At 64.0% G+C, this 27,339-nt stretch overlaps 1 protein-coding gene across 5 annotated transcripts in view; it reads left to right on the forward strand.

The window, feature by feature from the left end:
• The first annotated feature begins 726 nt into the window (after positions 1 to 726).
• The window catches only part of MEF2D (myocyte enhancer factor 2D), a 30,437-nt gene continuing 3,824 nt past the window's right edge, over positions 727 to 27,339 (forward strand). Inside the window, exons 1-11 of one of the 5 annotated variants that reach the window (XM_032398275.1) lie at positions 727 to 1,061; positions 16,121 to 16,309; positions 16,885 to 17,088; positions 18,554 to 18,691; positions 19,554 to 19,764; positions 19,949 to 20,005; positions 21,446 to 21,636; positions 22,100 to 22,120; positions 23,228 to 23,357; positions 26,418 to 26,634; positions 27,020 to 27,329. In XM_032398275.1, coding sequence (XP_032254166.1) covers positions 16,256 to 16,309; positions 16,885 to 17,088; positions 18,554 to 18,691; positions 19,554 to 19,764; positions 19,949 to 20,005; positions 21,446 to 21,636; positions 22,100 to 22,120; positions 23,228 to 23,357; positions 26,418 to 26,634; positions 27,020 to 27,329 — 1,533 coding nt within the window. In that variant the 5' untranslated portion in view covers positions 727 to 1,061; positions 16,121 to 16,255. The other 4 variants (XM_032398277.1, XM_032398276.1, XM_032398278.1 and 1 more) reach the window with 4 other exon arrangements.

Genomic DNA, 27,339 nt, shown 5'->3' on the forward strand with positions numbered 1-27,339 from the left:
GCTGGGGGAAATTAAGGTCCCGCCCCTTTAAATTGCCCCCCTCGGCTGTAAGTGCTCTGGGGCCGCAGGCACTGGGGATTAGGTCACCCCAGAACTATGAGCTGTCGCTTTAAATTGCTGGGCGTCTGCCGAGCCGGGCCTGGGAGGGGAGGGGCCCGACACAGGTAGAGGAGCGAGCGAGCTCCCCAGGTAACCCCCGGCCGCGAACATGCTCCTCTCCGCGGGGCTTCGGCGCACACCAAGTGGGGGAGACGGAGTCTTGTCGCCATTTAGCGTCTACCCTGAATTTGTCTACTTAGACTGCCACAACCAACTCTCCCGGGGGCTTGGGGGCCAAGGGGGGCGCGCTCGCGTGTGCCAGTGCGCGGCGGCCGCCGAGCCTCCGGGGAGGACCGCGCGGAGCGCACGGGGGCAGCAGCACCGAGGGGCATTTCGCGCGGGCCGTCCCTCCGCGGGCGCCTGGCCTCCCCTCTCCGCGCCGCCGGCCCGGCCCCCCGCCTTTTTCCTCCCCTCCCCTCCCCTCCCGGCCGGCGGAGGGATCCGCCGCTCCCGGCGCCGCAGCCTAGCCTGGAGGGCGGTGGGTGGGGCGCCCGGCCCGCCCGGCCGGCCGCGGGAGGCGCGAGGCGGGGCCGCGGCCAGGCCCGCCCCCTTCGGCCCCGCCCCGCCGGCGCGGGCTCCTCCCATTGGCCCCCCTGCCTGTCCATCAGCCCCGGGTCCCACCCCTCAAGCTAGGCTGAGCTGTGCCTACGTCGGCCTCGACTCCCGGGGGCTGGAGGAGTTACCTTTGGAGCCCGAAAGGAGGAAGGAAGCAAAATATCAACAACGCCGAGGCGTCTCGGGCGCTCGGCCCCGGTCCCCTCTGCCCGCCGCGCGCCTGCCCGCCCCCGCGCCCACGGCGGGGGCCCAGGCCCCCCGGCGCCGCCCAGGGCCCGCGCGGACGCCGGCCTCATTTGTTATTCCCCCCCGTCCGGAGCTGCGGCTGCCCGGTGTTGAAGATCCCCCGGACCGGGGGCGAGGGCCACCCCTCCCAGCCGTGACACCCCCTTCCCCCAGCGGGGCCGGTGAGTAGGGAAAAATAATGCGCCTGCCGCTTTAAGAGGCCCCCTCCCCCACCCCGTCCTGGGGTTGGGGTGGAGGGTGGTCTGGACCGTCCCCCTGAGGGGTGGGATGGGGTGGCCCCCGGGTGGGAGGAACTCGCGGAGCGGGCTGTTCCCGTGCGGCGTCGGTGGGAGACTACGTGGGGGGCTGCTTGTTTGTGTAGAAGACTCGGCCGGGGGACAAGTGCAGGGGGCTCTAATTCTCCTGCGTGTCGGGGTCGGGGTGGGGACCCGCGCTTGGGAGCGCGCCCGTCTGTGGGTGTCGGGGGGGTTACGACGGCCTGCGAGTGGTCTGGGAAGGGGCGCCATCCTCAGAGGGGGTCTCCGGTGACAGCCGGGAGCGACTGACATTTTAACAGCCGGCCCTCCCTCCTTCTCCCTCCTCGCGCCGCCTGTTCACTCCTCCTTGGCCCGAAATGGTGCAGAAGGGGGCCTGGGAGGGCGGCGGGAGGGTGGGGGCGGGGGGAGCCGCAGCTGTTTGGGAAGCGGGGGAGGGAGGGGGGACGTTGTTCAGATGACACCGGGGTGGTGGGTTGGGGTGTGTGAGTGTGTGTGTGTCCGGGCCCGCGATTGCCGGGTGCCTGTGGACTTAGGACGCCGAGTCACCACGGAGGTGGGCGCGCGACCCTTTCTTGGGACCTCCCACCCCCATTCCGAGACCCCCCGCTCTGGTTTGTCAGCAGCCCCAGTTGGAGAAACCCTGGCCAGAAGTTTGCAGCTGTTCGACATCTGGGCAAGAGTTCTCCAGTCCCTCTCTCCACCAATGGCGGGCTGAACTGGCCTGGGAGTGGGGGGTCGAGGGAGTGTTTGGGGGGCTTTTGGGGAGGTAAGGCCAAGGAGACCAGGATGGGTCTTGTGTCTCGCCCCCATGGCAGCCCCCTCCTGTCAGGTTTGGGTCTCAGGGTGATGGGAGAAAGGGCCCCTTCTGGTTAGTGGTTCAAGCCTCTGGAGGTCTCTCCCCATGTGGGGAGGGCTCCTGGGTGTGGGCACTCTTGGAGCCACTGACTAGGTTATCCCAGGTTTGTCCTTCTGAGTGGGAGGCTCTCTGTACCTCCTCTTAAACAGGGCATTGTTGGTGGTTTGGGGGAGGGTACCGTGGGTGGATCCTCTGCTCACCTTCCCTGTGCCCAGTCCCCTTTTTGAGGTCTCCTTGTTGGCCTGGTTTCTTTGGTTTGGGGGTGGCCCTCCCCCACCCTTCCCCCATCCCCTCGGTGGGTCTCCTAGGCAATTCAGGGGCCAGCCTGGACTATGGGAAGTTTGCCGTCTGGGGCGGTGACCTTGGGCTGCTCTGGCCTCAAGATAGGAGGGGAGCCCAGGCCAGCTCGAGATTGGGTGTTTTGAAGTTAGGGAGCTGTCCACCTCCCACTCGTCTTCAAACCCCCAACAGGGAAGTCTTGGTAGCCAAGGAGAGCATTGAAAAGACACATGTCAGTGTTCACAGATGTCCAGCCTGCCTGTGGCCGCTGGGTCACACCCGCCCCAGGACTTAGCCTGGCTGTCCCAGCTCCCACGGCCTGCCTGGGAATGAATTTCCTTCCTGTGGTTTCCCAGTGTGTTGGGCAGGAGATGGGGGTGGGGTGGGATCTGTGTGAGGGTGGCTGAGGACCTGTTTACGTGGGGTGATTGGGGAACACTAGAGCTTATGTGTGGCTCTTTCCCGGTTTGCCCTAGGACAGGCATTTAGACCCTTGGGTCTCAGTGGTCCTATTCTCTTTGTCGTATCTCCCCACCCCCCCAACATACTCTGCATGTGCTTGTGTACCTGTGTGTATGTATGTGTATGTGTGTGTGGACGTTCGTAAGTGAGGGGTCTCTGGTTTCTCTGGGAAAAGGAAGGGTTTTCACTCACATTCCTCTAGGGACCAGAGAGGTTGAGCTTTTTACCTGAAATCACACAGCAGATCTGTGTCAGGGCTTTAGTCTAAGTGCCAGTCCTTCAGGCATGGCTCCATAGTGGGGAGAGGCCGTGAGAGGGAAGACACAATCCTTGCTCTTAGAACCCCTGGTCCAAGGGGAGCAGCAGGCCCCAGGCAGAGAGAGCATCCTGACCCTTGTGTTGGGGGATGGGCGTGAGAGGTTGGGCTGGAGCTTCTGTCTCCTGTAGCCCGTGCCTGGAACCGAGTGGTGGAGGACTAGGACCCGTGGCTCTGACGCACTGCCCGTTGTCCACCGCACTCTGCCTGCGCTCCTGGGCTGGAGGGGCCTGGGCGTCCCAGCTCTGCCCCTCTTGGCTCCAGGCTCTTCACACAGACCGGGAGATAGGGTAGGCTTCCGACTGCTGTTATATAATCTTTCTCCTGCAGGGTGTTCTTTTTTCTCTCTCTTTCTCTCTCTCTCTCTCTCTTTCTTTCTTTTTTTAATCTTTTCTCGTCTTTCCTGAGAGGTGTGATGGGGGAGGAAGGTGGAGGGTAAAGTCCCCAGGGGGGTCTGGAGTACCTGTGGTAAGGAGGCTGGGGGAGGCCCTTGAGGGCCCTCCAGGGCCCAGGGAAGATGAGGCCTTAGGTTAGACCCTCACCGATTGCGACCTAGCCTCTCCCACGCTCCTCCTCCAACCCTGCCCTGGGCAGGTCTCTGTTGCGGGCATCCCTAGCCCTTGTGCCCCCAGAGAGGCCTGGCCTTCTGCTCGTCTTGCGAACCTTCTCCCCTGGCCACCTGGGCCACCTGCCCTCCCTGGTCGGCCCCGGGTCCAGAATCTCCGTGCTTACCCCCTGGCCTGGTGTGGGTGGGCCCCGTGTTGGACACTTTGCCACCCACTGATGTGCCTATGTGGGAGCAAGCGTGTCGAGGACAAACGGGCGGCTCCAGCATTTCGCTGGTTGTATTTGGAGCCAGGCTTCCGGCGTCTGTGCCCTTCTGGTCCAGAAGGTGGAGGCCTCACTGGAGAAGAGGGGCGGTGGGGGGTGGGCAACCGAGGCCTGGCCTCGGGTCGGACGTGGGCCTCGAGTCCATCATCGGGGGTCGGGGTCTGGGTCATGTGGCACTGTGGAGGGGGGCTCTCCCCCCCCATGGGACCATGGCTGGGACTCTGGGCTCCCTGCGGCCCCTGGCTTTTTACAGGGAGGGAGGAGGTGACAGGGGCCAGCATCACCTCAGCATCACTGTAATCGCCGGTGGCTTTTATGAGCAGTCATGGGGCCGGAGTCCAGCCAACCGTCTGTCCTTCTGTCCCAGTTTGGTGACTTACTCATGGTGGGAGGGGGAGGCGTGAGGTGCTAGTAGTTGGTGTGTGGGAAGCTGGACACCTCGCTGTGTTGTGGTTGGTGCCGGCCCGTCTGCCCACCACCGCAGCGGGGGGACGGAGCTCAGACCTCAGGCAGAACTTACCGGTGGCGCCAGATGAGGGGACGGGTGGCTCTCACTCGGCCTAGGAAACGTGGGGATCTCAAAGTGCTTTCTCTCTAGCCATTCTTGGTGGCTCCGCTTTCTGAAAGGCCTCCAACAGTGGCCTGGTGGGGATGGGGTATTTATTTTCTCTTCTGCCCCTGCCTGAGGCTGAGGAGTTTGTCCTGGAGCCCGCCGAGGGGCGCCGGGTAGGGTCTTGCGCAGAGCGCCGTGCACAGACGCACCAGGCAGGTCCCCCAGCATTTAGTGGCACGTGTGCATGAAGGTGTGCAAGCACGTACGCACGGGCGTGTAGACGCCCACGGAGCAAGCTGCTGCCCTGCGGGGGGCGAGGGCTAGTGGATGGGAAGATGATTAAGGGATTGGAGGCTGGGGATGGGTGGGGGACCAGGGGTGAGGAGGCGGAGGCCTGCAAGAACTTGGAAGAGGGAGGGCTGACTGGAGCAGGAGGGATTGAGGTTAGACCACAGATGGGCAGCCCTAGAGCATGGCTTTGCCAGTCGAGGAGCCCTGGCTGACGCCCATCACTGCCCCTGCAGCGCCCCCAGGGCCCCTCCCCGTGGCCACGGCTCGCACCGCCTCGGCCCCCCCGCCCATGGACCGCGTGCCCTGGGGTAAGTCAGCTCTCCAGGTGGACAGGAGTCGCACTAGCCTGGTGGCCCTCAGAGCACCTGGGAGGCCTGGTGGTTTGCGCTAGTCTCTGTCTCCCTCCCCACTCACTCTGATGAGCAAGGCCGCCCGATGTATCAAGGTTGCATCTGAGCCCTCGGGCATTGTGGGGTAGATCCCTGGCCTGGGGGGGTTCCCCAAGGCCCTTGGCATCTGATTTTTCCTTTTCCTGAGGCTGTGGCCGCAACCTCCCCTTCCTGGGAGCCTAGCCGTGCTTCTGGCTGGTCCTGGCTGGCGTGGAGACCAGAGGATGTGCTCACTGACTGTGCCCAGGACCCCGAGAGCCTTCGCAGGGCTGGGGAGGCGGCTGTGCTGTTGGGCGAGCTCTCTGCCTTCTGCTGTAGGCTGGGAGGGGAGGGGCTTGTCCAGAGCTCGGCCTGCTGCTGGCCACACCCAGGCGGGACCATATTTACTCATTTAAACTCACCCTCCCAGGAGGCTCTGGGCTCTAGGCCTGGTCACTGACCTTGGCTTGGTGCCTCTGGCTGGGTGCTCTGGCCACTCCCCGGGGAGCTGGGCAGACCAGGGAAGCATATAGAAAAGGAGATGTTTTTGTCCTCTGGTCCGGGGACCTTCGCCATGGGCAGTACCCCATTCACTCTTCCTTTGGAGACCTGACACTAAAGCTCTTGAGATCCCTGCGGACTGGAGCAAGGAAGCTTCTGTTCGTCGCGCCCCGTGTGCCAGGCTCTGTGCCGGGCACGGGAACGTATGAAGACTCGTTGGTTTCCTGGCATAACTGTTTTTTATAACTGGGGAACCGAGTCAGAGACTTAAGTGATTTGCTTAGGGGGTCATCCACTCCATCCCTTGCCTCCACGTCACGTGATCCAGCGGGAGCGGGAAGACCTCACGGCCCCTCTTCCCCGGTTAGGAGGCGTTAGGGGCTTTGTCTGCCGTTACGGGAAGGGCCCAGGGGAGCAGGAGACCCAGGGAGACCTGGGAGGAGGACGAGGGGGACGAGGACGGGGCGTGGAGGGAAGTGCGAACCCGTAGGAGTCCCTGGCTGAGGGCAGCTGAGGGAGATGTTGCTGTGGTTTCCTGAGAAGGTATCGTCCCCCGATGGAGTGCCATGGGAGAAAGCGCCCAGAAAAGGGACCAAGTGACGCCTGCCAGTCCCCTCTCGAGCTGGCTGTAATGCGCGGCCACAGGAGCTCAGGCTGGTCTGAAGGCGAGAGGCTGACGGGAGCCTGCCCAGGCCCCGAAGTTTGGGACCGTCCTGGAAGAAATTGCTCGAACTCCCAGGGGGAGGGAGGGAAGCCCCGTCATGCGGTGAGCCCACCTCTGCTCCTCACTGCTGGTGACAGAAAGAGCCGCCTCCCCTGGGAAAGGAAGGAGGGTCCGTGGGGAAAACGTGGGGCCCTCGAGAGCAGGTGCTTGGAAAGTGAGTGCCTCCTTTCTTCTAGACCCCAGCTCCAGCCTGGCCCCGGACTTGCCGGCTCAGGCAGCCGCCCAGAAGGTGGGGTGGGGGCAGGCAGTGTCCCGGCGGGGACCTGGTGTGTGGGAGCTGCCTGAGCGGGCCCTGCGGGGGGCCTCCAGGCCAGGGGCTCAGTCTGAGCGGGCATGGGCCGGGGACACTCCCCAGCCAGCTGTCTCCTTGCCTCAGCCTTCCCTCCACCTCCACCTCCCCCTGAGTCTTAGCAGATCCCCTGGCTGCTGGCTTCCTTATTCCTCATGATTTCCCCGCCCCACCCCCGCCAGCAAATGCTTGGGGTTGAGGGTTGGGAGAACAAGGAGTAAGAGAGCTCATCCCCAAACCTCGAGAGAAAACATTCAGTGGGGGTGGGTGGGGAGGGGAGTGGTCTGTCTCGTTTCTGGAGTCTTCCTGCTCCAGGCTCTAGTTGGATCAAGTGACATGGAGGCAAGGGGATGGTGCAGATGACCTCGGATCTCGAGTTTTTCCCCTTAAAGCATGCGTGTGTTCTGTGACGTGAGGGACAGTGGTTGGGGGTGGCCCTGGAGGAAGGGCTGAGCCTGAAAGGGGGGCTTTAGGCCTTCTAGTCACATCTCTCCTTGACCTTTGAGCTCCTTTCCTTCGGCCCCCACAGCTGCTTGCCTCTCTGCCCACTCCCCTCTGCACCCCCCAGGGCAGGCCCATGGGGCCCGGACTGACCGGGTGGGGACAGGTGTCCTGGCCCAGCTGCTCCCTCTTGTTTCTCCCACCTGTCAGCCCAGGGGGTGAAGGGTGAGGGGCTGGCCAGCAGGGGAGAGTAGGAACCCCTTGGTCCCCTCACCTGCTCCCTGGGGCTCGGTGGGGGTGGGGTGGGGGTCGCTTGTTGTAAAGTGTGGCAGAAGGATTGAGAGTGGACAGTGGGCAGGACTTCGCCACTCGGAGCCAGGATGGTGCCGGATCAGAGAAAGCTGGTTGATAGCCAGGGGTCTTCGCACAGTCCGCTCACGAAAGGGAGGGCTGTGAATTGAATCTGGGGGCAAGGGTTTGTGTAGCTGCGTAGAGGTACCCCCCCACCCGCCTGGGCCCCGTCCATCTGGCTGGGCATCTTAGCCTCACCTGGCACCTTTCCTGAAAGCAGCGAGCTAATCCTGTAAGAGTTGCCTGGCTGGCCGCCTCGGCAGGCCCATGCAGCCGCCCTGCCCGCCCTCCCCTGCCAGGGGCTTAGAGGACTGTCCTTCGAGTCAGGAGGAGACCCAGCCACTGCCCTAAGCGGCCCCTTTAAATCCTCGGTGGCTCCCTGAGGTCATGATGTCTCTAGGAGGATTTGCTTCCTCTGATTGGATTGGCCTCTTTTGGGCCCCGTCTGTGACTGTAGGTGGACACTCACAGCCTGACCGTCCAGCTGCCCTGTCGTCAGGCTGGGTGCTGCCCCGTGTGAGGGCCCGGGCCTCGGGCCTTGTGTCCTCTCTCCTCGCCTTCCTGTTCTGGCAGCCAGGGCCCGGACCCCACCACCTGCCTCTGCTCTGTGCGCGAGAAGGAAGGGTCCCACCACCGCCCTGGAAGAGCATCTTTCGGAGACCGTCTGCTGCCCTGTTGTCCACTTTTTCCTTCTCAGCCTGCTCTTCCTTCGCCCGGGGGCCTGCACTCCATAGTTACCCCGTGCCCTCACTTCCATGGGAAGTCCCTCCCCTGCTCTAACCATCAGCCCACCCGCTTGCCGTGGCAGGCGGCCCAGACACAGCACTGGTGGCATTATGCTCACCCAACGGCTCTGAAGCTGACCCGCCCCCAAGGCCCCAGCTGCCACTTTCACTTCTGTCTCCTGAGACCCCAGAGGGAAGTTGGGTGGGGAGGTAGAAGGTGACACGCTAACCGTCCCAACCGCTTCGGGTGGCCAGGGGGCCCCCGGCCACCACTCTCATCTGGATGAGCCGAGTGGAAGGACTGGCTGCAGTGGGAGGGCAGGAAGGCCTTCCCGGGAGAGCGGACCACTAGGCCAGGGCAGGGCTGCCGAGGGCGCTGCTCTGACTGGACAGGCAGATAAGACCTCCTCGAGGCGGCCAGGGGACGGGTTGCCTTCCAGTCCCCGTTGGTTGGAGCATTGTGCTGGGGCCTCCGTGCTCCCTGAGACCTTACCAGCTGCCCCTGCTTGGTTGGGTGACTTCTAACAAAGCGAATTTGAGCCCCAGAGACGACTTTGAGGCCAAAAGTGCAGCCCTGGGAAGTCCTCTCTGAGCCTAGCATGTGTCTTGTCTGCTGCACGAGGCCGTCTCCTCTCATTTGGAGGGTTGGAAGTGGATTTTAGAAATGAGAATAGAGGTAGAAGTAAAGGACAACCAGCCCGTCCTCCTGCTGCCCCAGTCTGGGCACTAAGAGCTGGGCTCTTTTTCCTGGGAAAAAGCCCCCAGGGAGCCCCCAGGGAGCCACCACGAATCTCCGATGCTTGCTTCCGTCTCAGGGTCACACCCCCACCCCACTCAGAGGAGGGACAAGAGCGGAGGGCCCCATGGGACCGAGAGCTTAGACAGTACCATGGGGATTCTTTATTGGTTCAGGGATGCTTTCTAGACAAGGTGCCGGGAACTCCATCCTAAGTGCCTAGGTGTGCTGGGTGGGGGTGGCCCAGTTCCTGGAATGGGAAGTTGAGCCTCATGGAATAAGGTCAGAGACACTATGCAAATCCCCATGCAAATGGTGGTAGTGAGTCATTACGGATCAGTCTGCCGGGTAGAGCATGAAGCAAGGCTCAGGCTTCGGTTCCAGAACCAGCCCCACTAATGACCATGACCGTGACCTCGGGGGGCAGTCACTACCCAAGCCCTGGGTCTTATAGGCATTCCAGGTGTGTTTGGGGTTGGGGTGGCTGAATCTCTGCAGCCAGAGCCCTGGTGTGCCCCACCTGGTACCCGCCCTGGCTGACCATGAGCCTCTCTCAACCCTCTGCCATCTGTTACGAGGGTTACTGTTCAGAAAGCACCTTCCGTCTTTATCAGCCCCATCCATCCCTCCTGCCTTCTGGTCCCCACACTGCCCTTCCCCCTAGGCTGGAGGACAGTGGACCCAACCAGGCCGTGTCTTCTGTTACCTCCCCATGGAGGAACCCGCTCCTGACCTCCCTTCCTTTTGGGCCTCTCTAAGGAGCACAGGAACCAAATGTCCTGGCTGGAAGGGCACCCGGGTATCTGCTCCCCTCCACCCACCCATCGTACTGACCAGTGGGGTAACACCTGGCAGGACAGTGACTTATTCATGGTCACACAGTCATTTAGGACCAGAGCAAGCACCAGAACCCAGGCATCCAGAAGCCCTGCCCAAAGATCCCATGCTTCCCTGGGCTGTTTGTTGCCCAACCACACCCACCCCTTTTCTGCTAGGATTCAATCTCCCGTTACCCCAGATTCTTCCTGAGATCAGGCCCGGTGGCTCCAGAAACTTGGGAGGATTTGGGGTGAGGGGTGGTTCCTAGGAGCCGGCCCAGAGGCCGCCAGGGGAAGGCCAGAGCTGCGGCAGGCGGTGCCCGAGCCTGGGGGGTGGGCTGGCTGCCGCCTCTGTGGGGCACTGGACACACTCTGGCCGCTGCAGGAAGGATGGGAGCTAGACTACAGGAAGGACAAGCTGGGGCGGGGAGGCAGTGGAGGAGGCTCAGGAGACAGACCCTCACTGGAGACGCATCTCCTGGGCAGAGAACAGGATGACCCCATCCCAGGGGATTTGTCCCGACGGGAAGCCTGGGGTGGGGCTTGGGAGAGGTGTCCAGCGGAAGCTGCAGGGAGGGTGCCCAGCGAGCTGGCCACGCGGGGTGCTCCTCTGGCAAGTCCGTTCCTGTCCCTTCAGCCAAGGCTGCAGGGCCTGTCTCCACTCGCCTTCCTGGGGCACCTGGGACCTGAGACCACCCCTGCCCTGGGTCCAGCTTTTCCTGGACTGGTCCTCCCCCTCCCCCCAGCCCGCCAGCCCGCCCCCAGGTCCCTGTCGGTGAGTTAAAATTAGCTCAGTGCCCAGGCTAAAAATAGCCCCTGCCCAGCCCTGAGGCTGCTGGGCTGGGGGAGGGGAGTTCCCGAGGGAGGGGAAGATGGTGGGAACCAGGGGTTTGGGAAGGGAGCCTGCCAAACAGAACTTTGAGGGGAGGAGGATGGGGATGGGGACGGGGATTGCCTGTGCCTTTGAAAGCAGACAGTGGAACTCTGGGTTGAATGAAGTGGCTGCCCTGGGCTGGGGGAGGGGGGTGGAACGGAAGAGGGACAGCAGAGAGGAGCAGGGGAGCAGTGGGGGGAGCAGGCTGGGGGCGTGAGAACTGGGCTGGGCGGGTGGGGGCGAGGGACACTGCTCCCACTTCCGAGGACTTCAGAGATTGCGGAGGAAGGCCCCCTGTGTGTACCCCGGGGGCTGTGAACCCCAGCACCCTCTGCCTGGGCCCCGCGTGTTGGTGTTGGGGTTCGCCTTCGCACCCCATCTTTCAGAGTGCATCTCAGTGTGTCTCTGCTCCCCTCGAAGCCGAGGGGAGAGGCTGCAGGCTGTGAACCCCAGGCTAGGGTGGGGGGGACCGAGAGGGCTCCTGGGCTCCCCCTCTGCCCACTGTGGGGGCCTGCCCGCCCTCAGGAGCCCGCATGCCCTCGCCCTTGGTGGGACCTGCCCTCCCCCGGTCTGTCTCTTGGCTGGACTGCAGGTATTCGGAGGGCAGGCCTGGCGTCCCACCGGTCGTGCCGCGCGCCCAGCCCAGCGTTGGGGCGCAGTCGGGCTGCCTCTGAGTCTGGACTCCGGGCCTCGCCCTCTCTGCTCTGGCCCTCTCCTTGTCTGTCTCTGCCTCCGCCCCACACTCGGCCTTCCTCTTGGCCTCTTGGCCTCTCTTTCTCGCCCGTCTGTCTGTCCCCCTCTACCAGCCTCCTCTGTGTCTGCCTCACCCACGCCTCCTCCCTCGTTAGTGAGCAGGCTGCTTGAGGCCGCCTGACTGTGGGGGTGACAGGTGGATTGGCTTGTCACCCCCTCCCCCAGCGCCTGCTGCTTATTTCATGCCCTGCAGCCCAGCCACGGGGAAGGGGCGGAGGAGGGCTGACAGCTGTCTCCGGCGCCTCCTGCCTTCCCCTCCAGTCCCCAGCCCGCGGCCTGGAGCAGCCTGAGAGGAAGGGATGGAGGGCCTGCCTAATGAGGGCTGCCTCTCTCGCCGTGCAGAGAGCGGGGTGGAAGCCCGGTGCTCTGCGGTGGGAGGCTGCTCGCTCAGCCTCTCTGGGCCCCTGCTCAGTTTTGACCTGCACGGGTAGGGCAGCTCTGGCCCCAGATGCCCTCCAGTTCCTGGGCACCGGGAGCCGCTGGGCGCCGGCTGGCAGGTGTGGGTGGGAGGGTGTGGGGGCCGCGGGGAGGTAGGAGAGGAGCTGGGAGACACTCTGGGCTCCCCAGGAAGGGCAGCCCGGCCACAGCTGCAGCTCCAGGAGGCCACCCTGACCGCCGGCCCCGCACTCTCCCCACTGGCCCCAGGCCGCCCTCACAGGAACTGAGATAGCATCATTCTGAAACCCGAGAATGGTTTGAATATTGCTCAGGTACCAAGAGGTGTTAAATTGGGGGAGGCAGGGGCCTGTTTTTTTTCTCCCATGCCCGGTCCAGCCTGAGACCCCCTTTAGGGTAATTTTGCATAGTGTTTGCGCCTCATTTGCATGTGAATACAACCCACAGGTTCCTCTTGGGTCTGGATCCCAGCTTGGACAAATGGCTGTCCACGGGTCGCTCTGGATTTCCCACCATGTCTGGTTCCCTCAGCCCCTCCTCCTTGTCAAGGGTGTTGTCAGATGAGCCTCTCCAGCCCTGTGTCCTCTCTGTTCTCCATTTGCTGAGGCTTCTCTGCCACCACCCTTCCCTAAAGAAGGTGGGTCTGGCCCAGCTGCCCTCCCCCCAGCCCCTCTGCTCTCTCTGTCCCCACTCCCTGCCCCCAGGAGGCCCACCCTGCCCAGCTCTGTCCGGCTGGCACTGCCTTGAGTGGGAGAAGCAGAAGCTGCCGGAGCCTTCCAGGGGCTACACTGGGTGACACACATGCCACCAGCCCCAGGAGTCATAGCTGTGGCCTGAGGTCGGGCGGAGCCGGAAAGCCATCCTAGCCAACCCCCCATGTCCATGGCATCTTGCTAAGCCCCCTCCAGCCCTGGAGAGACAGCCAAAAGTCAGGTCTGGGAGGGCTTCCTAGAGGAGGAGAGGGCCGGAAAGGAGAAGAGGGATGGGGGCAGGCCAGGCCAGGGGCAAAAGGTGCACGTCTGCAGAACAGATGCCCAGGCCTCTGGCTCTGGGCAGTTGGTTAGGTCATTAGGCAGGGGGCTAATTAAGGAGGTCCAGGTGTTCATTAGGATCTTCCTAATTGAGTAGGAGGGAAGTGGGACGGGAGTGGGACGGGATGGGCCTCCACAGCTTGGACAGGGTCAGTATAGGGTCCTCTGTGCCCACCCAGGCCTCAGCCGCCCTTTTCAAAAGTCAGTGGTGAGTTCCTGTTCTCGCCCCGGGGCTCTCCGACGCTGCAGCTCTGTAGAGTGGGTAGAATGGATAGAAGGCGAGAGAGATTATTGCAGGCTCGGCCTGCTCTGTAGGAGGGCTCCTGGTTAGGTAGGAGGAGGGACTGCCCAAGGCGGGGGCATCTCGTCCTCTGGTAGTGCCAGCACAGAGGTAGGGAGCAGTGGTGGGCAGGGGGCCTGGGAAACGTGGAGTTAGGAAAGCGCTCGGGGGCTACCCTGGCAGAGACTGGGATGGACAGGCGGGTCTGTTTACCCCTGAGTCCCCTCTGGTCAGAGGATGCTGGGGGCGGGGAGGGGGGGTGTCTCTGTGGCTTCCCTGTCTCCTCAGTCCTGATCCCTCTCGCATCCCAGCTCCCCCAGCATGAAGCGGGGGTGGGGGGGTGTAGGAGATCAGCCAGGGAGCCGGTTGCCAGGAGACAGTTGCCTAAGCAACCCCATCCTCTCCATCTCCATGTGCTCTGGGCTGCTCCGTAGACTTTAGAGTCTCACCCTCTGCACCAGGCAGCCCAAGGATGGGGAGGGTTGAGGCCTGGCCTGGAGAGGCAGGCCTGCTTGGAGGGTCGGTGGTGTCCAAACGTCCAAGTTCAGGGGCAGAGGGACAGGATGTGGGTCCTGCAGTGGGACTGACCCGAGTTAGGCCACAAGCCCTTTCTTGGAGCAGACATTTCCCGAGCTCCTCCTCACAGGGGGTGGAGTGGTGCAAAGGGCAGATGTGGACCCTGCCCTCGTGAAGCTCCGGCTCTTGGGGAGCCAGGCATTGAGTAGAAGCGCAGAGTCATAGCCAGTGTACGGTGGTGGTAAGTGCTAGAAGGGAAAGGACAGGGTGCCCTGAGAACCAAGGGAACAAGGTCGGACTGCAGGAATGACTTTGCAGGGGCCACGAGGGCACAGAGAGGGTTCTCTCTCCCCACTTGGAGGAAGGGACAGAAGTGGCCCGAAGCTGATAGAGGCCACATCTCAGCAAGAATTTGCTTCTGCACAAAAGGCGGCGAGAGGGAGCTAGGAAACTGGGTGACGGAGGGAAGGCGGATGCTCTGCACGGGCGTGCGGCAGTGGAAGCCCTCACACAAGGCCAGGCCAGAGAGACTCCGTGAAAACGCCGTCTTCGGAGCCCCCTTGTCCTCTGCGTGCCCTCTCCACCCTCCCTGGGAGCCCAGACCACCGTGGCTCTGAAAAACACAGCTTTGGGGTTGCACTGGGAAGCGGGGGACTGAAGTCCTCAGGCTGGGGCCTTCCCAGTGGGGCATTGGCAGAGATAGGGGTTTAGGCAGGAATGGGGTGGCTGCTGGACCACTCGGGGCTGCCTGGGCTGTGTTGGTGTTGTCCCAGGGGTGTGTGAGGGGGGACAGTAGGAGGCCCAGGGCCCATGGAGCACCTTGAGGACAAGGAAGAGAGGGAGAGGTTCTGGGACCCCTCTCTGGGGGGAGAGGGGGGTGGAGGATCCCTGTAGTTGTCAGGGAGCGGCATTGTTTCCTGAAGATCTCAGGACAGAGCAGAAACTCTCTTCCCGGCTGGGCTAGGGAGAGCCTGAGGGACAGCCCTGGTGATGGGGCAGGGTGGGAAGGGGTGTTCCTGGCTCCTCCCAAGTCCACAGATTCCCTGCTTCCCCTCTTTACTGCCCCCTGTGGCCGAGAGGCCAAGGTTGAACTTTAGCATCTACTGTGGTTGCTTGGGGGCCGTGGTTGAGCGGGGCTGGAAAGGCTCCAGGAAAACTGAGCAGCCCCTGGAAGTGGGGGCTGGGGAGGGGGTTCCAAATGATAGATGTGCCTTTCCCCTCTCCCCAGTGGGGGGCAGTGAGAGCCCACCTCCCTGTACTCTGCAGCAGGGTCTCTGTCTGGACCTCTGTGGATGGGGGTGTCTCGAGGGGCGGGCTGGATTCTGTGAACAAGGCTCTTCCTGGGACCCAGAGTGGCTTTAGAAAGCCTGGTCTCCTGCTCGCTGTCCCCCTCCCCTTCTCCTGGAAGGCTCCACCTCTGATTCTCCTGGATTCACAGAGCCCAAGGGGCCCCGGGGTCATCGTGTGCCTCCATCCCACCCCGGGCCCTTCCAGTCCCCGAGGGCTCACCCAGCCTGTTTGGGCACTACCCACAGTTGAGCGCGGGCATTTCCTGGGTCAGGCTGGGCTTCCGACCCCACGCGCCCTCCCATCCTGGACGCGTGTGGTGCGGGGGCTCTGGCGGCCGTCCTGGCTGTGGAGCCTGGCCCGTTCATAGGTGCATGGGGGGGGAGGCCTCTGCCTGGCGCCCGCCTCCGCCCGGCTGCCGGAAGCCTCCTCGGTGCACGCCAGTGGCTCGGTACGTGCTCCGGGCTTCCAGGTGAACCAGGCTGGGAAGGGCTGCCCAGCCTGAGCTCGGGTCCTGGACGCGGCGTGTGCCCCCGAGCGGGAGTCGGCCGACCGTGACCTCAGGGCCGGCTGTTACAGCTCCGCCAGCCTTCCGTGTTTACGTGCTGTCGGCAGCAGCCGTCGAGGAGCTGTCCAGAGCGAATGGCCCGCGAGGCCCGAGAGAGGCATCGACCCCCTTACTGAAAAAGTTCGCAGACTCTGCTCTGCAAGGGTGGTGTGTTTATTTATTTATTTTAAGCAGCGGAACCGTCTCTTCAGACAAAACTTTGACAAAACTTTGAGGCGGAGGCCCACCGAGTGAAACGGGTGTGGAGCAGCCCTGGGGGGCGGGGGAGAGCTCTGGGCCCCCAGGCTCTAGCCTTCCCTGTGTTCCTGAGCCCCGGCCACCAGAGCACGCCCCTCCTGGCACCAGGTACCCCGTGGAAACCGTGTGCGGCCTCGGTGGGTGCTCTCCGCACCGGGCGCCAGGACCGAAAGTTCCATCCTAGGCCAGAGGGGCAGCTGGCGGACCCAGATGTCTCTACTCCAGGCAGATTCTGGGGAGAGGAAAGGGCCTGGGGCGTTCTCCAGGCCCGAGACCCTTGGAAGCCAGCTCTGCGTGATCTAGAACCCGAGAGCAGCAGAGTTGGTGCGGAAAGAGCCTGGACCGGGGCCTGGGCACCCCCATCTCCTCATCTTGAGGATGGGGTGGACACCTTCAGCCCGCCCCAGGGGTGCTGTGAGCCTGGCCTGTGTGCTGGTGGCCACCGGGGCTGACAGTCCTCTCCTGACCCCCCTTTCCCAGGACGCTGTGCAGGTGTCCTGCAGACCATGAACTGAGCCCTGGTTCCAGGCCGTTCATGAGCACAGTGTGACGCGTGCCGAGACCTGCCGCCCAGCAATCCCCTCCCCTCCCTAGCACTGAGGATCCCCAGAGAAGATGGGGAGGAAAAAGATTCAGATCCAGCGAATCACTGATGAGCGGAACCGACAGGTGAGGAGGTCTTGGAGCCACGTAGAGTGGGTGAGGGCAGGGAGCTGGCCTCTGCCTCCACTCCTTCCTGCCAGTCCAAGAGGGCTTCCTGGAGGAGGGGGCCTCTAAAGGCTATTATGGAAGGGGAAGGACTGAGTTGGGAAGAGAGGAATCCCCACCTCCCTGCAGCTCTTGGAGCCCTGTACCCCAGAACTCTAAGGCTTATCTGCTGCTGTAAGAAGGTGCACCTGTGTGTCCCCCACCCCCAACCCCCGCCCACTTCCCACCCAGGAACCATACATAAGCCTCAGGCCATGCCTGGGCACGCCCTGTTCCCCAAGATGAATTCTCCACCTCATTCTCCCCCAGGGGAGGATCCAGGAAGCCCTTCTGTTTTCCTTCCCGACCCCTTCACAGCCCCTGGCACAGAGGTGTGGAATTCTGTCCATCCATCCTCTCCCTTCAGTGAGGCCGCTCTAGGCTGCATCTTGGCCGTACGTTGGCAGAGAGGTGCTGGCCTGTCTCTCTCCGGGCCAGGGGCTCCGGGACGGGCTTTGACTGAGCCAGACCGGGCCACCCCCCTCCACCGCCTGCAGGTGACATTCACCAAGCGCAAGTTCGGACTGATGAAGAAGGCGTACGAGCTGAGCGTGCTCTGTGACTGTGAGATCGCGCTCATCATCTTCAACCACTCCAACAAGCTGTTCCAGTATGCGAGCACCGACATGGACAAGGTGCTGCTCAAGTACACGGAGTACAACGAGCCGCACGAGAGCCGCACCAACGCCGACATCATCGAGGTGGGCCCACGCAGCACGTGCACGCCCACCCGGCCCGGTGCCCACCCCCCAGCCCGTTGCCCACCCCGGCCTGCTCCCCACCCAGTCCAGTGCCCACCCCGGCCCGGTGCCCACCCCCCAGCCCGTTGCCCACCCCGGCCCGCTCCCCACCCAGTCCGGTGCCCACCCCGGCCCGGTGTCCACCCCGGCCCGCTGCCCACCCGGCTTGGTGTCATTTCCCACCGCCGCTCCCCGCCCCAGCCCGCTCCCCAACCAGCCCGTTGCCCCCCCCGGCCCGCTCCCCACCCCAGCCCGCTGCCCACCCAGTCCAGTGTCCACCCAGCCCGCTGCGTCTTTGCTCATGCTTGTCAGGCTGGCGGGACATCCTCTGCTCTGTCTTCCCTCCGGTTCTCTGTCTTTTTCTCTCCTTGTCCATCCTTGGTCTGTTCCTGCATCTGACTCTCTGTCTCTGTCTCCCTCTTTGTTTCCATCTCTCCTGCTCTGCCTCTGTCCCTTTATGGATCCCTGGGGCTCAATTTTCTGTTTCAAAAAAAGCATTACAAGCTGTTGAAGGACACGGGCTTTGGAATCCAGTGGTGGCCTTTAGTGGCCACGTGGCCTTGGGCCATGGTGCCTACCTCCACGAAATGGGGCCAGTGTGAGCTTTGAAGGGTGTGGTGGGACTTGAACAAGACAGCCCGGTTCTTGCTTCTCACACGGGGGTGTGCGTGCTTTCAGGGAACAGAACTTCTGCCAGGGAGGCCGGTGCCCGGGAAGCCAGAGGCTCGCCTTCCCGGAGAGGGACTCGAACTCCAAGATTTGGAGGAAGTTACCTTAGCGTTATAATAGAGAAAACAGATTTACTCTAGACTGGAATGGAAAACGTACATTTGTTATTCATTCTAAAAACAGACCAAGTATCTGTGAAGGTGTTTTGAGCAGGAAGAGGGAAGTTTGGGGTCTACTCCAGACCTACCAGGAGTGCCCCAATGTGGCGTGGACCCCTGGGCAAGGACAGCAGCAGGAGCTCTGTAAACACTGGTTTCCTCTGGGCCTTTCTCCCCCTCCTTCCTCTCCCTCTGTCTCCATCTCTGCTTCTCTCCCCCTCTTCCTGTGAGCAGAGCCCAGGGACCAGGCTGGGCAGCACCAGCCCGGACTGCCTTGCCCCCTGGAGCTACCACTGGGTCTCAGCCCCCAGCCCATCCCCCCAGGGCCCCTCCCCACCTGCCACCTTGGAAGCAGGGGTCTGTGCTAAGTGCGTTGCGCATTCCCTGCGGTGGGCCTTGGCCTGAGGCCCCCCCAACCCCCCCACCCCGTGCCTCCCCGCCCAGCATGTGTTCACATGGTGCGGCAGGACGGGGAACGGGTGGCCGGGAAATGCTGGGGACCCAGAGGAAGGAGGTGGGGAGAACGTAGGGGGGCGGCGGGGACCCTGCCCCTGCCCCTCCCCTGCCGACGGCTGGCTGACGCCCTGGTGCGGTTGCAGACCCTGAGGAAGAAGGGCTTCAACGGCTGTGACAGCCCCGAGCCCGACGGGGAGGACTCCCTGGAGCAGAGCCCCCTGCTGGAGGACAAGTACCGGCGCGCCAGCGAGGAGCTGGACGGGCTCTTCCGGCGCTACGGGGTGAGCTCACTCACCGTGTCTCTGTCGGCCCCTCCCGGCCCCCCCCCAGGCGCTGCACAAGAAGCACAGGGAGTGTGAGAGCCCCGAGGTGGACGAGGTGTTTGCCCTGACCCCCCAGACGGAGGAGAAGTATAAAAAGATAGACGAGGAGTTTGATAAAATGATGCAGAGTTATAGACTGGCCGTGAGTAGTCGCATGGAGCGGTCTCCCCGTGGTGCATGGTGTGGCTTCGCGCCGGCCCCCGGCCGCCCCTGACGCACGTCCCACGCTGAGCCGTGCGGGGCTGGCGGTGACCACCGAGGCACCGCTGACCTGGGTTGTGGACTCCTTCCGGACGGAGCAGGGCCGGGAGAGGCCCGGAGCGCCCCTCTCGCCAGCAAGGCATGTGTAGATGACGTGAGGGCTTTAGACGGCAGGAGAGTAGGGGTCGTGTTCTTTGTCCAGGTCTTCTCGGGGCAGAGTCCCCAGGGGCCTACGTGGCCACCCCCGGCCCGAGACCCTCGGTGCAGGCCTTCCCCAGCTGCGTGGGTGCACGTGGGTCTGTATTCAGGCCCTCTAACCTGCTCCCCGTGTGTCCTGCCTGGCTGAGGACTAACCCACCTCCACTAGGGGCCTCGGGGGTCCCCGGTCCCATCTGCCGTGAGCAGAGCCTGTTCTCGTTCTCTGGGCCAGAGCTCGATCCCAAAGCATTCCCTCCAGCGAACTTCCTCCGAGAGGGCCCGGGGCAGAGAGGTCGAGCTGCGGGCCCTCAGACACACAGCCCAGAGACCAGAGGAACCCGTGCCTGCCCTCTCTCGGGCACAGTGGGTCCAGGGTGGGGGCGTTGCCTGGCCTGACCCCGCCTCGCCATCCTCTGTCTAGTCAGCTGTGCCGGCCCCCAACTTTGCCATGCCCGTCACGGTGCCCGTGTCCAGTCAGAGCTCACTGCAGTTCAGCAATCCCAGCGGCTCTCTGGTCACCCCTTCCCTGGTGACATCATCCCTCACGGACCCGCGGCTCCTGTCCCCCCAGCAGCCAGCGCTGCAGAGGAACAGCGTGTCTCCGGGCCTGCCCCAGCGGCCGGCCAGCGCAGGTGAGGTGGGGATGAGGTGTGCTGGGGACTTGGGGATTCCGTCTCCCTTCGCCCCACACGGCATTCTGCCGCTCACTTGTGTGGCTCCTGAGGGAAGGACCAGGGCTCCTCCCGCTGTTCGGTCTGGGGACCTGCTGTGGAAGGCGCCGTCCTGCCAGCTCACCGTGGTTCTGTTTGTCCCCAGGGGCCATGCTGGGGGGAGACCTCAACAGTGCTAACGGAGCCTGCCCCAGCCCTGTTGGTGAGTGCGGCTGCCCGCCTGCCTTCTCAGCGGCTTCGCGGGCCCAGGGACCAAGAGGGACCCCAATGAGACGGGAGGAAGGTCCCAGGGCCTGAGTCGAGCCTGAGGCTTGTCTGCAGCCCTGATGGGTGTGGGCAATCATCAGAGATCTGGGCCCAGGGAATCCTGGGCAAGCTGGAAGAAGGGACCAACATTTCCAGCTGGGGGAGAGGATGCAAGTCTTCTCCATCGAGTGGGGGCATCTGGGTGGGATCTGGAGGGTGTGCACGGTGTTGCCGACGCGCTCCCACACAGACCCCCGGCCGCCGACGGCCTCTCCCCTGCCCTGTGCTGTTGTCCGGCCGGTGACTGTGACTTCAAATGTCACCATTGACGTCACGCTGACATTCCTGCCATTCCCAGAGTGATCCGGGAATTGGGATGAGGGCAGCCCCACACTTCCAGGGGAACAGTGTGCTCCCAGGGGACAGAGCAAGGTGACACTGGGGACTGTGGTCGGCCCCGCTTCTCTGGGCTTCAGAACCCCCAGTTCAGCCCCAGGCACCACCTAATGCCTCATGGCAGTGATTGTGCACTGGGGTCGGGGAGTGGAAGGGATGGTGGCCGCCCTTTCCTCTCTGCGGAGGGCTGGAGAAGCACCTGCAGACTTCAGGCCGTGACGGTCCTTCCAGGCGCTCAGGCCCAGCATGCAGAGCGCGGGTGGGGCCTGGCATGGCTTCCCGCCAGCTGCGTCGCCCTGGGCAAGTCATTGTGCCTCTGCCAACCAGGCCTCGAGTTTGCTGCTTTGTGACCGGGGCTGACCCACGTCCTGTCTGCCTCGCCGCACAGTTAGCGTGAGGGTTAAATGAGATCGTGTGCACGTGGAGGCCCTGTGTGGATCGTGGCGCAAATGCTCAAGGTCGTTACGACACTGGTCGCCGCAGGTCTCATCGTGGTGGTGGCTGTGTTATCGGGCCCCTGTGACCAGTGACAGCACCACCACTGGCGGATGGCTCATCTTCCCCAGAGCCGCGGGCATCCTGTCATGGGCCCCCGTCTCCTGGCCAGAGCTGCAGTCTGAGTGGTCGAGGTGCCTTGGGGGTCCTCGTGGAGGCCCAAGTCCCAGGCTGCCCTCCCTGTCTGCAGCCGGGTCCCTGTGATCGGTCGGGGCAGGTTGTGGGATCGGAAGGTGCTGGACGCCCTGTCTGTGAGACCAGAAGGAGGGAAGGGGGCGAGGCGAGGCCACTGTGGCGTCCAGCTCCAGTGGCCCCCCACCCCTGCTCCGGCACACGTCGCTTAGAGGCAGGAGAATAACCAGTAATTCCCGAGTGAGGGGCCTTCCCCCCTTCTCCCAGGACAGGGTGGTCTTTGGCGAAGATCGGAGTCTGAGTATGGAGTCCTGGCACACGGGCTGGGGGCTGGGTCCGTGTCTGACCTTTGACCCCCATCTCCTCCTCTCAGGAAATGGCTACGTCAGTGCCCGGGCTTCCCCCGGTCTCCTCCCCGTGGCCAACGGCAACAGTCTCAACAAGGGCATCCCTGCCAAGTCTCCGCCCCCGCCCACCCACAGCGCCCAGCTTGGAGCCCCCAGCCGCAAGCCCGACCTGAGGGTCATCACTTCCCAGGGAGGAAAGGGGTTGATGCATCACTTGGTGAGTGGGTGTCTGCACTGAGGGGCCGGGGCTGGGGAAGAGCCAACCCCCAGCAGGAGAGATGCGGGCTAGCCAATAGGTGGGACTGCCGGAGGGAGACCGTAGGAGCCGGACTTCTCGTGAGCTCTTTCTCCCCAGAGGGCCTCGTGAGAGGTTGGAACGTGGACGTGCCACGCGCAAGGGCAGGAGGAAGGGACAGGAGGTGGGAGAGAAGATTCTGTGCTGGGGAGGAGGGCGGGAGGGCTTTGCCACCACAGCGGAAGGATGAAGGTTTCCTAACGGGTGCATGTTGGGATGTGGCATTTTCTGGAGTCGGTCTGGACAGGGAAGAGCTCTGTCCCAGGCTGGACAGCCGTCCTGCTTGTGTGTGAAGAGCTAGATGGGCGGCTGTGGGCGCCGGGCTGTGAGGGGAGGGCAGAGGCCGCAGACTGAACCGCCCCCTTGGTTTTATTTCCGCTCCCAGACTGAGGACCATTTAGATCTGGTAAGTGAGGCCCTGAGACGTGTGCGGTGGCTTGAAAGCCTGGGTCCGCCCGTGGCTCTGCGCCACAGCATGGAGCGCGCCCTGTCCCTCCCCCAGCGGGCGTGGTGTGTGTTGTTTGGTTATCGGCCAGGAGCCGTGCTCAGTGCCAGACGGGGTACAGAGGTGAATGGGGCGGGGGTCAGGGGTTAGACGTGCATGTGTGTAGCTGTGTGTACGTGGACGTCTTTATGTGACGCTGTGTTCACGCAGACACCCCTTTCTGTGCGTGTGTGTGTGCGCGCACGCGTGTGCATGCCGCGGGGGCCAGCCCCAGGCCTCAGGGGCCCCGTCTGGATGTGCCCCCGGATGCCTGCGTTAGGGGGGCTGGACCGGACTTGCCCTCTGGCTCAGTCCCACGGAGCACGCCTGGAACCCGGGCCAGGGGCCTCCTTAGGAGGAGAGCCAGCCGGACCGGGACAGCACGTCCCCCGAGGCGGCTGAGGCCCAAGGAGAGGCCAGAGCTGCCCGTGGCCGGGGCCCGCCGCCGCCTCTCCGCCTCCCCGTGTGCGCAGCCCCGCACAGCCCGCCTCACACGCGCTCAGACACACGCCGCCGCGCACGCGCTGTCACACTCGCGTACTCGCCCTCAGCCAGGCGTGGGGCGGGGGCTCCTCCCTCCCCAGCTCCCTGACGGGCGGCCAGAGAGGCTGGAAAAGGCAGGCGGGCTTTGGCGGCCAACACGGCGGCAGTTTCGGCCCCAGCGCGGAGCTGGAATAAACAAGTGACTCAGCGGCAGATGGAGCTGACAGCCCCACACACGTGTGTGCACGCAGGCACACGCGCCCCGGGCCCCTCGCTCCCGCGCACATGCCGGCGTGCTCCGGCAGCCTGCTCTCGCTCGGCCCCGGGCCGGCGTGCCGTCCTCCGTGCACGTGCGCACGCCCCCTCCCCGGCTCGCAGCCTCTCTGGGGGTGCACCAGCGCTCGTGTGTGTCTGCGGGCGCCGCTGTGCCCAGCCGTCCCCCCTGGGCCGCGGGGGGCAGGGGCCCCAGCTGGGCCTTGCCGTGGAGGGCCAGGGGAACGCAGGCCACCCTCCTGCCGCCTGGTGACAGACCCTTTCCTCCTGCAGAACAATGCCCAGCGCCTTGGGGCCTCCCAGTCTACCCACTCACTCACCACGCCAGTGGTTTCCGTGGCAACACCGAGTTTACTCAGCCAGGGCCTCCCCTTCTCCTCCATGCCCACTGCCTACAACACAGGTGAGTCCTCAAGCCCCTCAGCCCCCCTGTAGCTGCTTGGCCTTGGGGCGGGGGTGGGACCAGAGGGGGAGCAGGAGATGGTCCTGGGGGGTGCTCCAGTGGATTGGGGGGAGCCCCCACCTGATGAAGGTCGCCAGCAAATAGAAACAGGATGCCCACTGAAATTTGAATTTCAAATAAAACAATGAATAATTTTTTAGGATAAATAATGCGTCAAAGACGTTCTTCTGCTGAAATGTTAAAAAATTATTCATTGTTTTGTCTGAAATTCAAATTAATAAGTAGGTATTCCCCATTTTTAATATAGGACCTAATGGAGAAAAGAGTCCCCGCCCTTAGGGACTGAGGAGGAGCCGGGCCAGAGGTGGGCTGAGCAGATGATTCCAGCAGCCCAGGGCTGGGGAGAGAGGAGGGGGCATGGTCGGTTCAGCAAGGCTTCCTGGAGGAGGAAGAGGAGAAAGGAGTAAGGGAGAGAAGACAGGTAGAGGAGGCCAGAGAGAGAAAGCCTGTCAGGAAGGTTTACCCAGCCTCCCGGGAAAGCCAAGAGGGGCAGGGGGAGGAGGGAGGACAGGGCCCCTCACCCTGGTGGTGGCTCCATGGCGGGGTGATGGGGAGGGGAGAGGAGTGGGGGGACCGATGAAGGTCGGGGAGGGGTGTGAAGGTGGAGAGCTGCTCAGAGACACGGGAGAGGTGTCTGGGTCGAAGAATTCAGACAGGACACCCAGTGCCCAGGCCGTCCTGGGTACCCACTGCCCCTCCCAGGACCAGTCGGTGACACTCTGGGCCATCCTGGCCCGCACTCCACGCTGTCGTGTCACGAAGGACTTCCCCGTGGGGAAATCCCACTGCCGAGACCTCAGCCACCCCTCACGGTCCCTCACCCCTGACTGGCTTGTGTTGGGGCTGTTTGTGATGAGATCAGACTAGATCAAAAGGCCCCTAAACTTCTTCCTCCTCCCCAAGCCTCCATTCCAGACACCCATACAGATCCTCTCACGATCCTACCTCTTCCCTGGGTAAAAATCTAGAGCCCAGGCTCGGACACAGGGAAGCCCTGGGGGCAGGAAAGAGCTGGAGCTGCCCCACTGTGGAGAGGGGCCAGACCCCGCCGTGCGTGTCCCCGTCCAGGTTTTCCCACCCAGGTGTGGTGCGGGCAGTCCCTCGTCCCGTTCATGCATGGGGTCCTCGGGCCGCCTCGGATGGCCGTGCCCCTGGGGGCCAGTGTCCTCTGGGAGAGTCGTGGGCAGGCGGGGAGTTTGGCAGAGGGCAGCGCAGACCACTGTTCAGGAGCCACCATGTTTGGGAATCCCAAAATGTGGTGGTGGTTTCCTGCCATCCTCTCTGGCCCTTGCAGGCCTCTTAAAGCAGGACGGGAGGCTGGCGGGCGTCCGGGAAGCTGGGACAGGCGCCCGGCAAGGCCAGACTTGAGACTATTTTGTCAGTCTGGTGTGAAAGCAGGTTCTGACCCTGGGCCTGCCCTTGGGGCCCTGCTGGGAAGTGTGGGCTTCCTCACATCCTCCCAGGAGCCGGGGCTCCGGTTCGTCCTGCTGCTGCAGTGTGTCAGCAGGCCTCAGTTTCGACAGCGGGTGTGTTCAGGTGCCCCTACGTACATAAACAACACGCTGCTGTTTCGCTGTTCACCGCTCGTAGTCCTTGGCCCCAGTCCAAGTTCCGGCTGCGGGCGGTCTGGCTCTGGTGACGTCCTGGGTAAGGGACAGGCCTGGCCCCCTGCTGACACCGGCTGCAGAGGTCTGGTGGCTGTGGGTGGGCTGCCAGGCGGCCCGTGGGCCACGTTCCTCCCGTCCAGGACGCCCCGGGCCTCCGCGTAGACGGGGCTGGAGTGTGGTGGCAACATGCGGGAGCCCCTGCCCCTCGGGTGCAGGGGGGTGGCGGGCGAGGTTGTACGCTCTTCGAGCGTGGGCATCCTTGTCTGTAAAACGAGTCCGAGGGGCTCCTTCCTGCCCTCGCTCTGCTTTTTCTAAGAATGGCTCAAAGCTGCTGGCTAATGTGAGACCAGAGGCAAGCAGGGACCATCTCTAGGCCAGGCTTACGGGTAAGCGAGGGGCGCGGGGTCTTGTCTTAGCTCCTCCACTGGCTCTGGGACCCGGGGCGCCCCACGCTGGAGGCTGCGGTTGCCTCGTTTGTGGATCAGTAACAGCGCCAGGCCAGCCTGCGGAGACGTCCCGCTGCCCGACGCGGTTGTGCGCGCCCCGTGTGCGTTCACTGCTCCGCGGTCTCGCGGCCGGGGGGTACAGGCGGGGCTCCTCTGCCGCCGCCGCTGCCGCTTGCCCCGGGTCACGGGGCCTCGGGAGGCCTCGCCCTTGCCCTGCACCTTCCTGCTCGGTTGCGCGGCGGTGCCGTCGTCCCTGCAGAGACGGGAGCTGCAGCCCACGATCCCTTGAGTGAGCTCGGTGGTGGGACCACGCGGGTGCGCCCGTGCGCCCCCACAGCGCCATCGCCCTGGGCTCCTCGGGGGACCTTTACTAAGCTGCCCCAGACTGGCTGCAGCCTGGAACGCCCCAGCCGGGTGTCGGTTGTGCAAACATCAGCTTCTTCACTAAGACGGGAATGGTCGAGAGCAAGGGGCACCGCCTCGCGGGGAATGTGCCGGAATCCTGGCCCGGTGTGCGGGGCCCCACGAGGCTCTGCGGGCCCAGCAGGGGCACACGCGCGTCCGTCCGTCGGGTTGGTGTGCGGGCGCGGCGGCTCGAACCCTTGCCGCGCTAACGGTCTGGAGACGAGCCGCGGGGTGGTGATGGCACTGAGCCTCCGTGCGCCATCCCTCTCGCGGCCCCACGACGCCCCTGTCTCAGAAAGGACCTGGCAGTTGAAGAGATGACAGACGTGTATTAGACCCTCCTGACTTCTTTCCCCTTCTTTCTTGAGTTGACATTCTGAAAGTGATATCTACACGTGGTCCCAAAAAAGAAGTTAACGCTATTTTAAAAACGCACCTCTCTTCATCCTGCTGAGAAGCGGCACCTGCTGCCTGTGTCGACGTGCGTTCCCTTAGCGGGGGGCCCTGCTGAGTGCGTCCTTCCTCTCACCGCCCCCCTGCAGATTACCAGCTGAGCAGCGCCGAGCTCTCCTCCCTCCCAACCTTCAGCTCGCCCGGGGGGCTGTCGCTGGGCAGTGTCACCGCCTGGCCTCAGCCCGCGCAGCCGCCCCAGCCGCCCCAGCCGCAGCCGCCCCAGCCGCCCCAGCCGCCGCCCCAGCAGCCCCAGCAGCCGCCCCAGCCGCAGCCCCATCTGGTCCCCGTGTCTCTCAGCAGCCTGATGTGAGTCCCGGGGCGCGGTGGGGGGGGGGCGCGGGAGGCTTGGGGAAGGCAGAGCTGAGGGTGGGAAGAGGAGGCTCCTGTCGGGAGGGAGCGGGGTGGCCCTCTCGAGGTGCTCTGTCACCAGTGGACAGCACGGGACATGGGCTACTACGGCGGCCTGGGAGCCCCTCCCCAGCTAGCCTGGAGCACCAGGATGCCGTGGGGGACGCGGGAACAGAAAACTAACGTGGCTGCTTCCCTTCTTTCCCCTCTTCCCTCACTTGGCCCCCCTCCTCCCGGCTCCTCTCTGTCCATGTCCCTCCCCGCCCCACCTCCTCCCTCTCCCTGCCGGGCCCCCCATCCCTTCTGTGTCCCGCACCTCCTCTGTTTCTGTCCCGGTGCCCAGCCCGGGCAGCCCTCTGCCTCACGTGGGGGCCGCCCTCACAGTCACCACCCACCCCCACATCAGCATCAAGTCGGAGCCGGTGTCCCCCAGCCGCGAGCGCAGCCCCGCGCCGCCCCCTCCAGCTGGGTTCCCAGCGGCCGCCCGCCCGGAGCCTGGCGATGGCCTCAGCAGCCCGGCCAGCAGCTCCTACGAGACCGGGGACCGGGACGACGGACGGGGGGACTTCGGGCCCACGCTGGGCCTGCTGCGCCCAGCCCAGGAGCCCGAGGCTGAGGGCCCCGCCGTGAAGAGGATGCGGCTCGACACCTGGGTACTGTAGT

This window comes from Phoca vitulina, unplaced genomic scaffold, assembly GCF_004348235.1.
Source record: "Phoca vitulina isolate PV1807 unplaced genomic scaffold, GSC_HSeal_1.0 scaffold115, whole genome shotgun sequence".
NCBI classification, from domain to species: domain Eukaryota; kingdom Metazoa; phylum Chordata; class Mammalia; order Carnivora; family Phocidae; genus Phoca; species Phoca vitulina.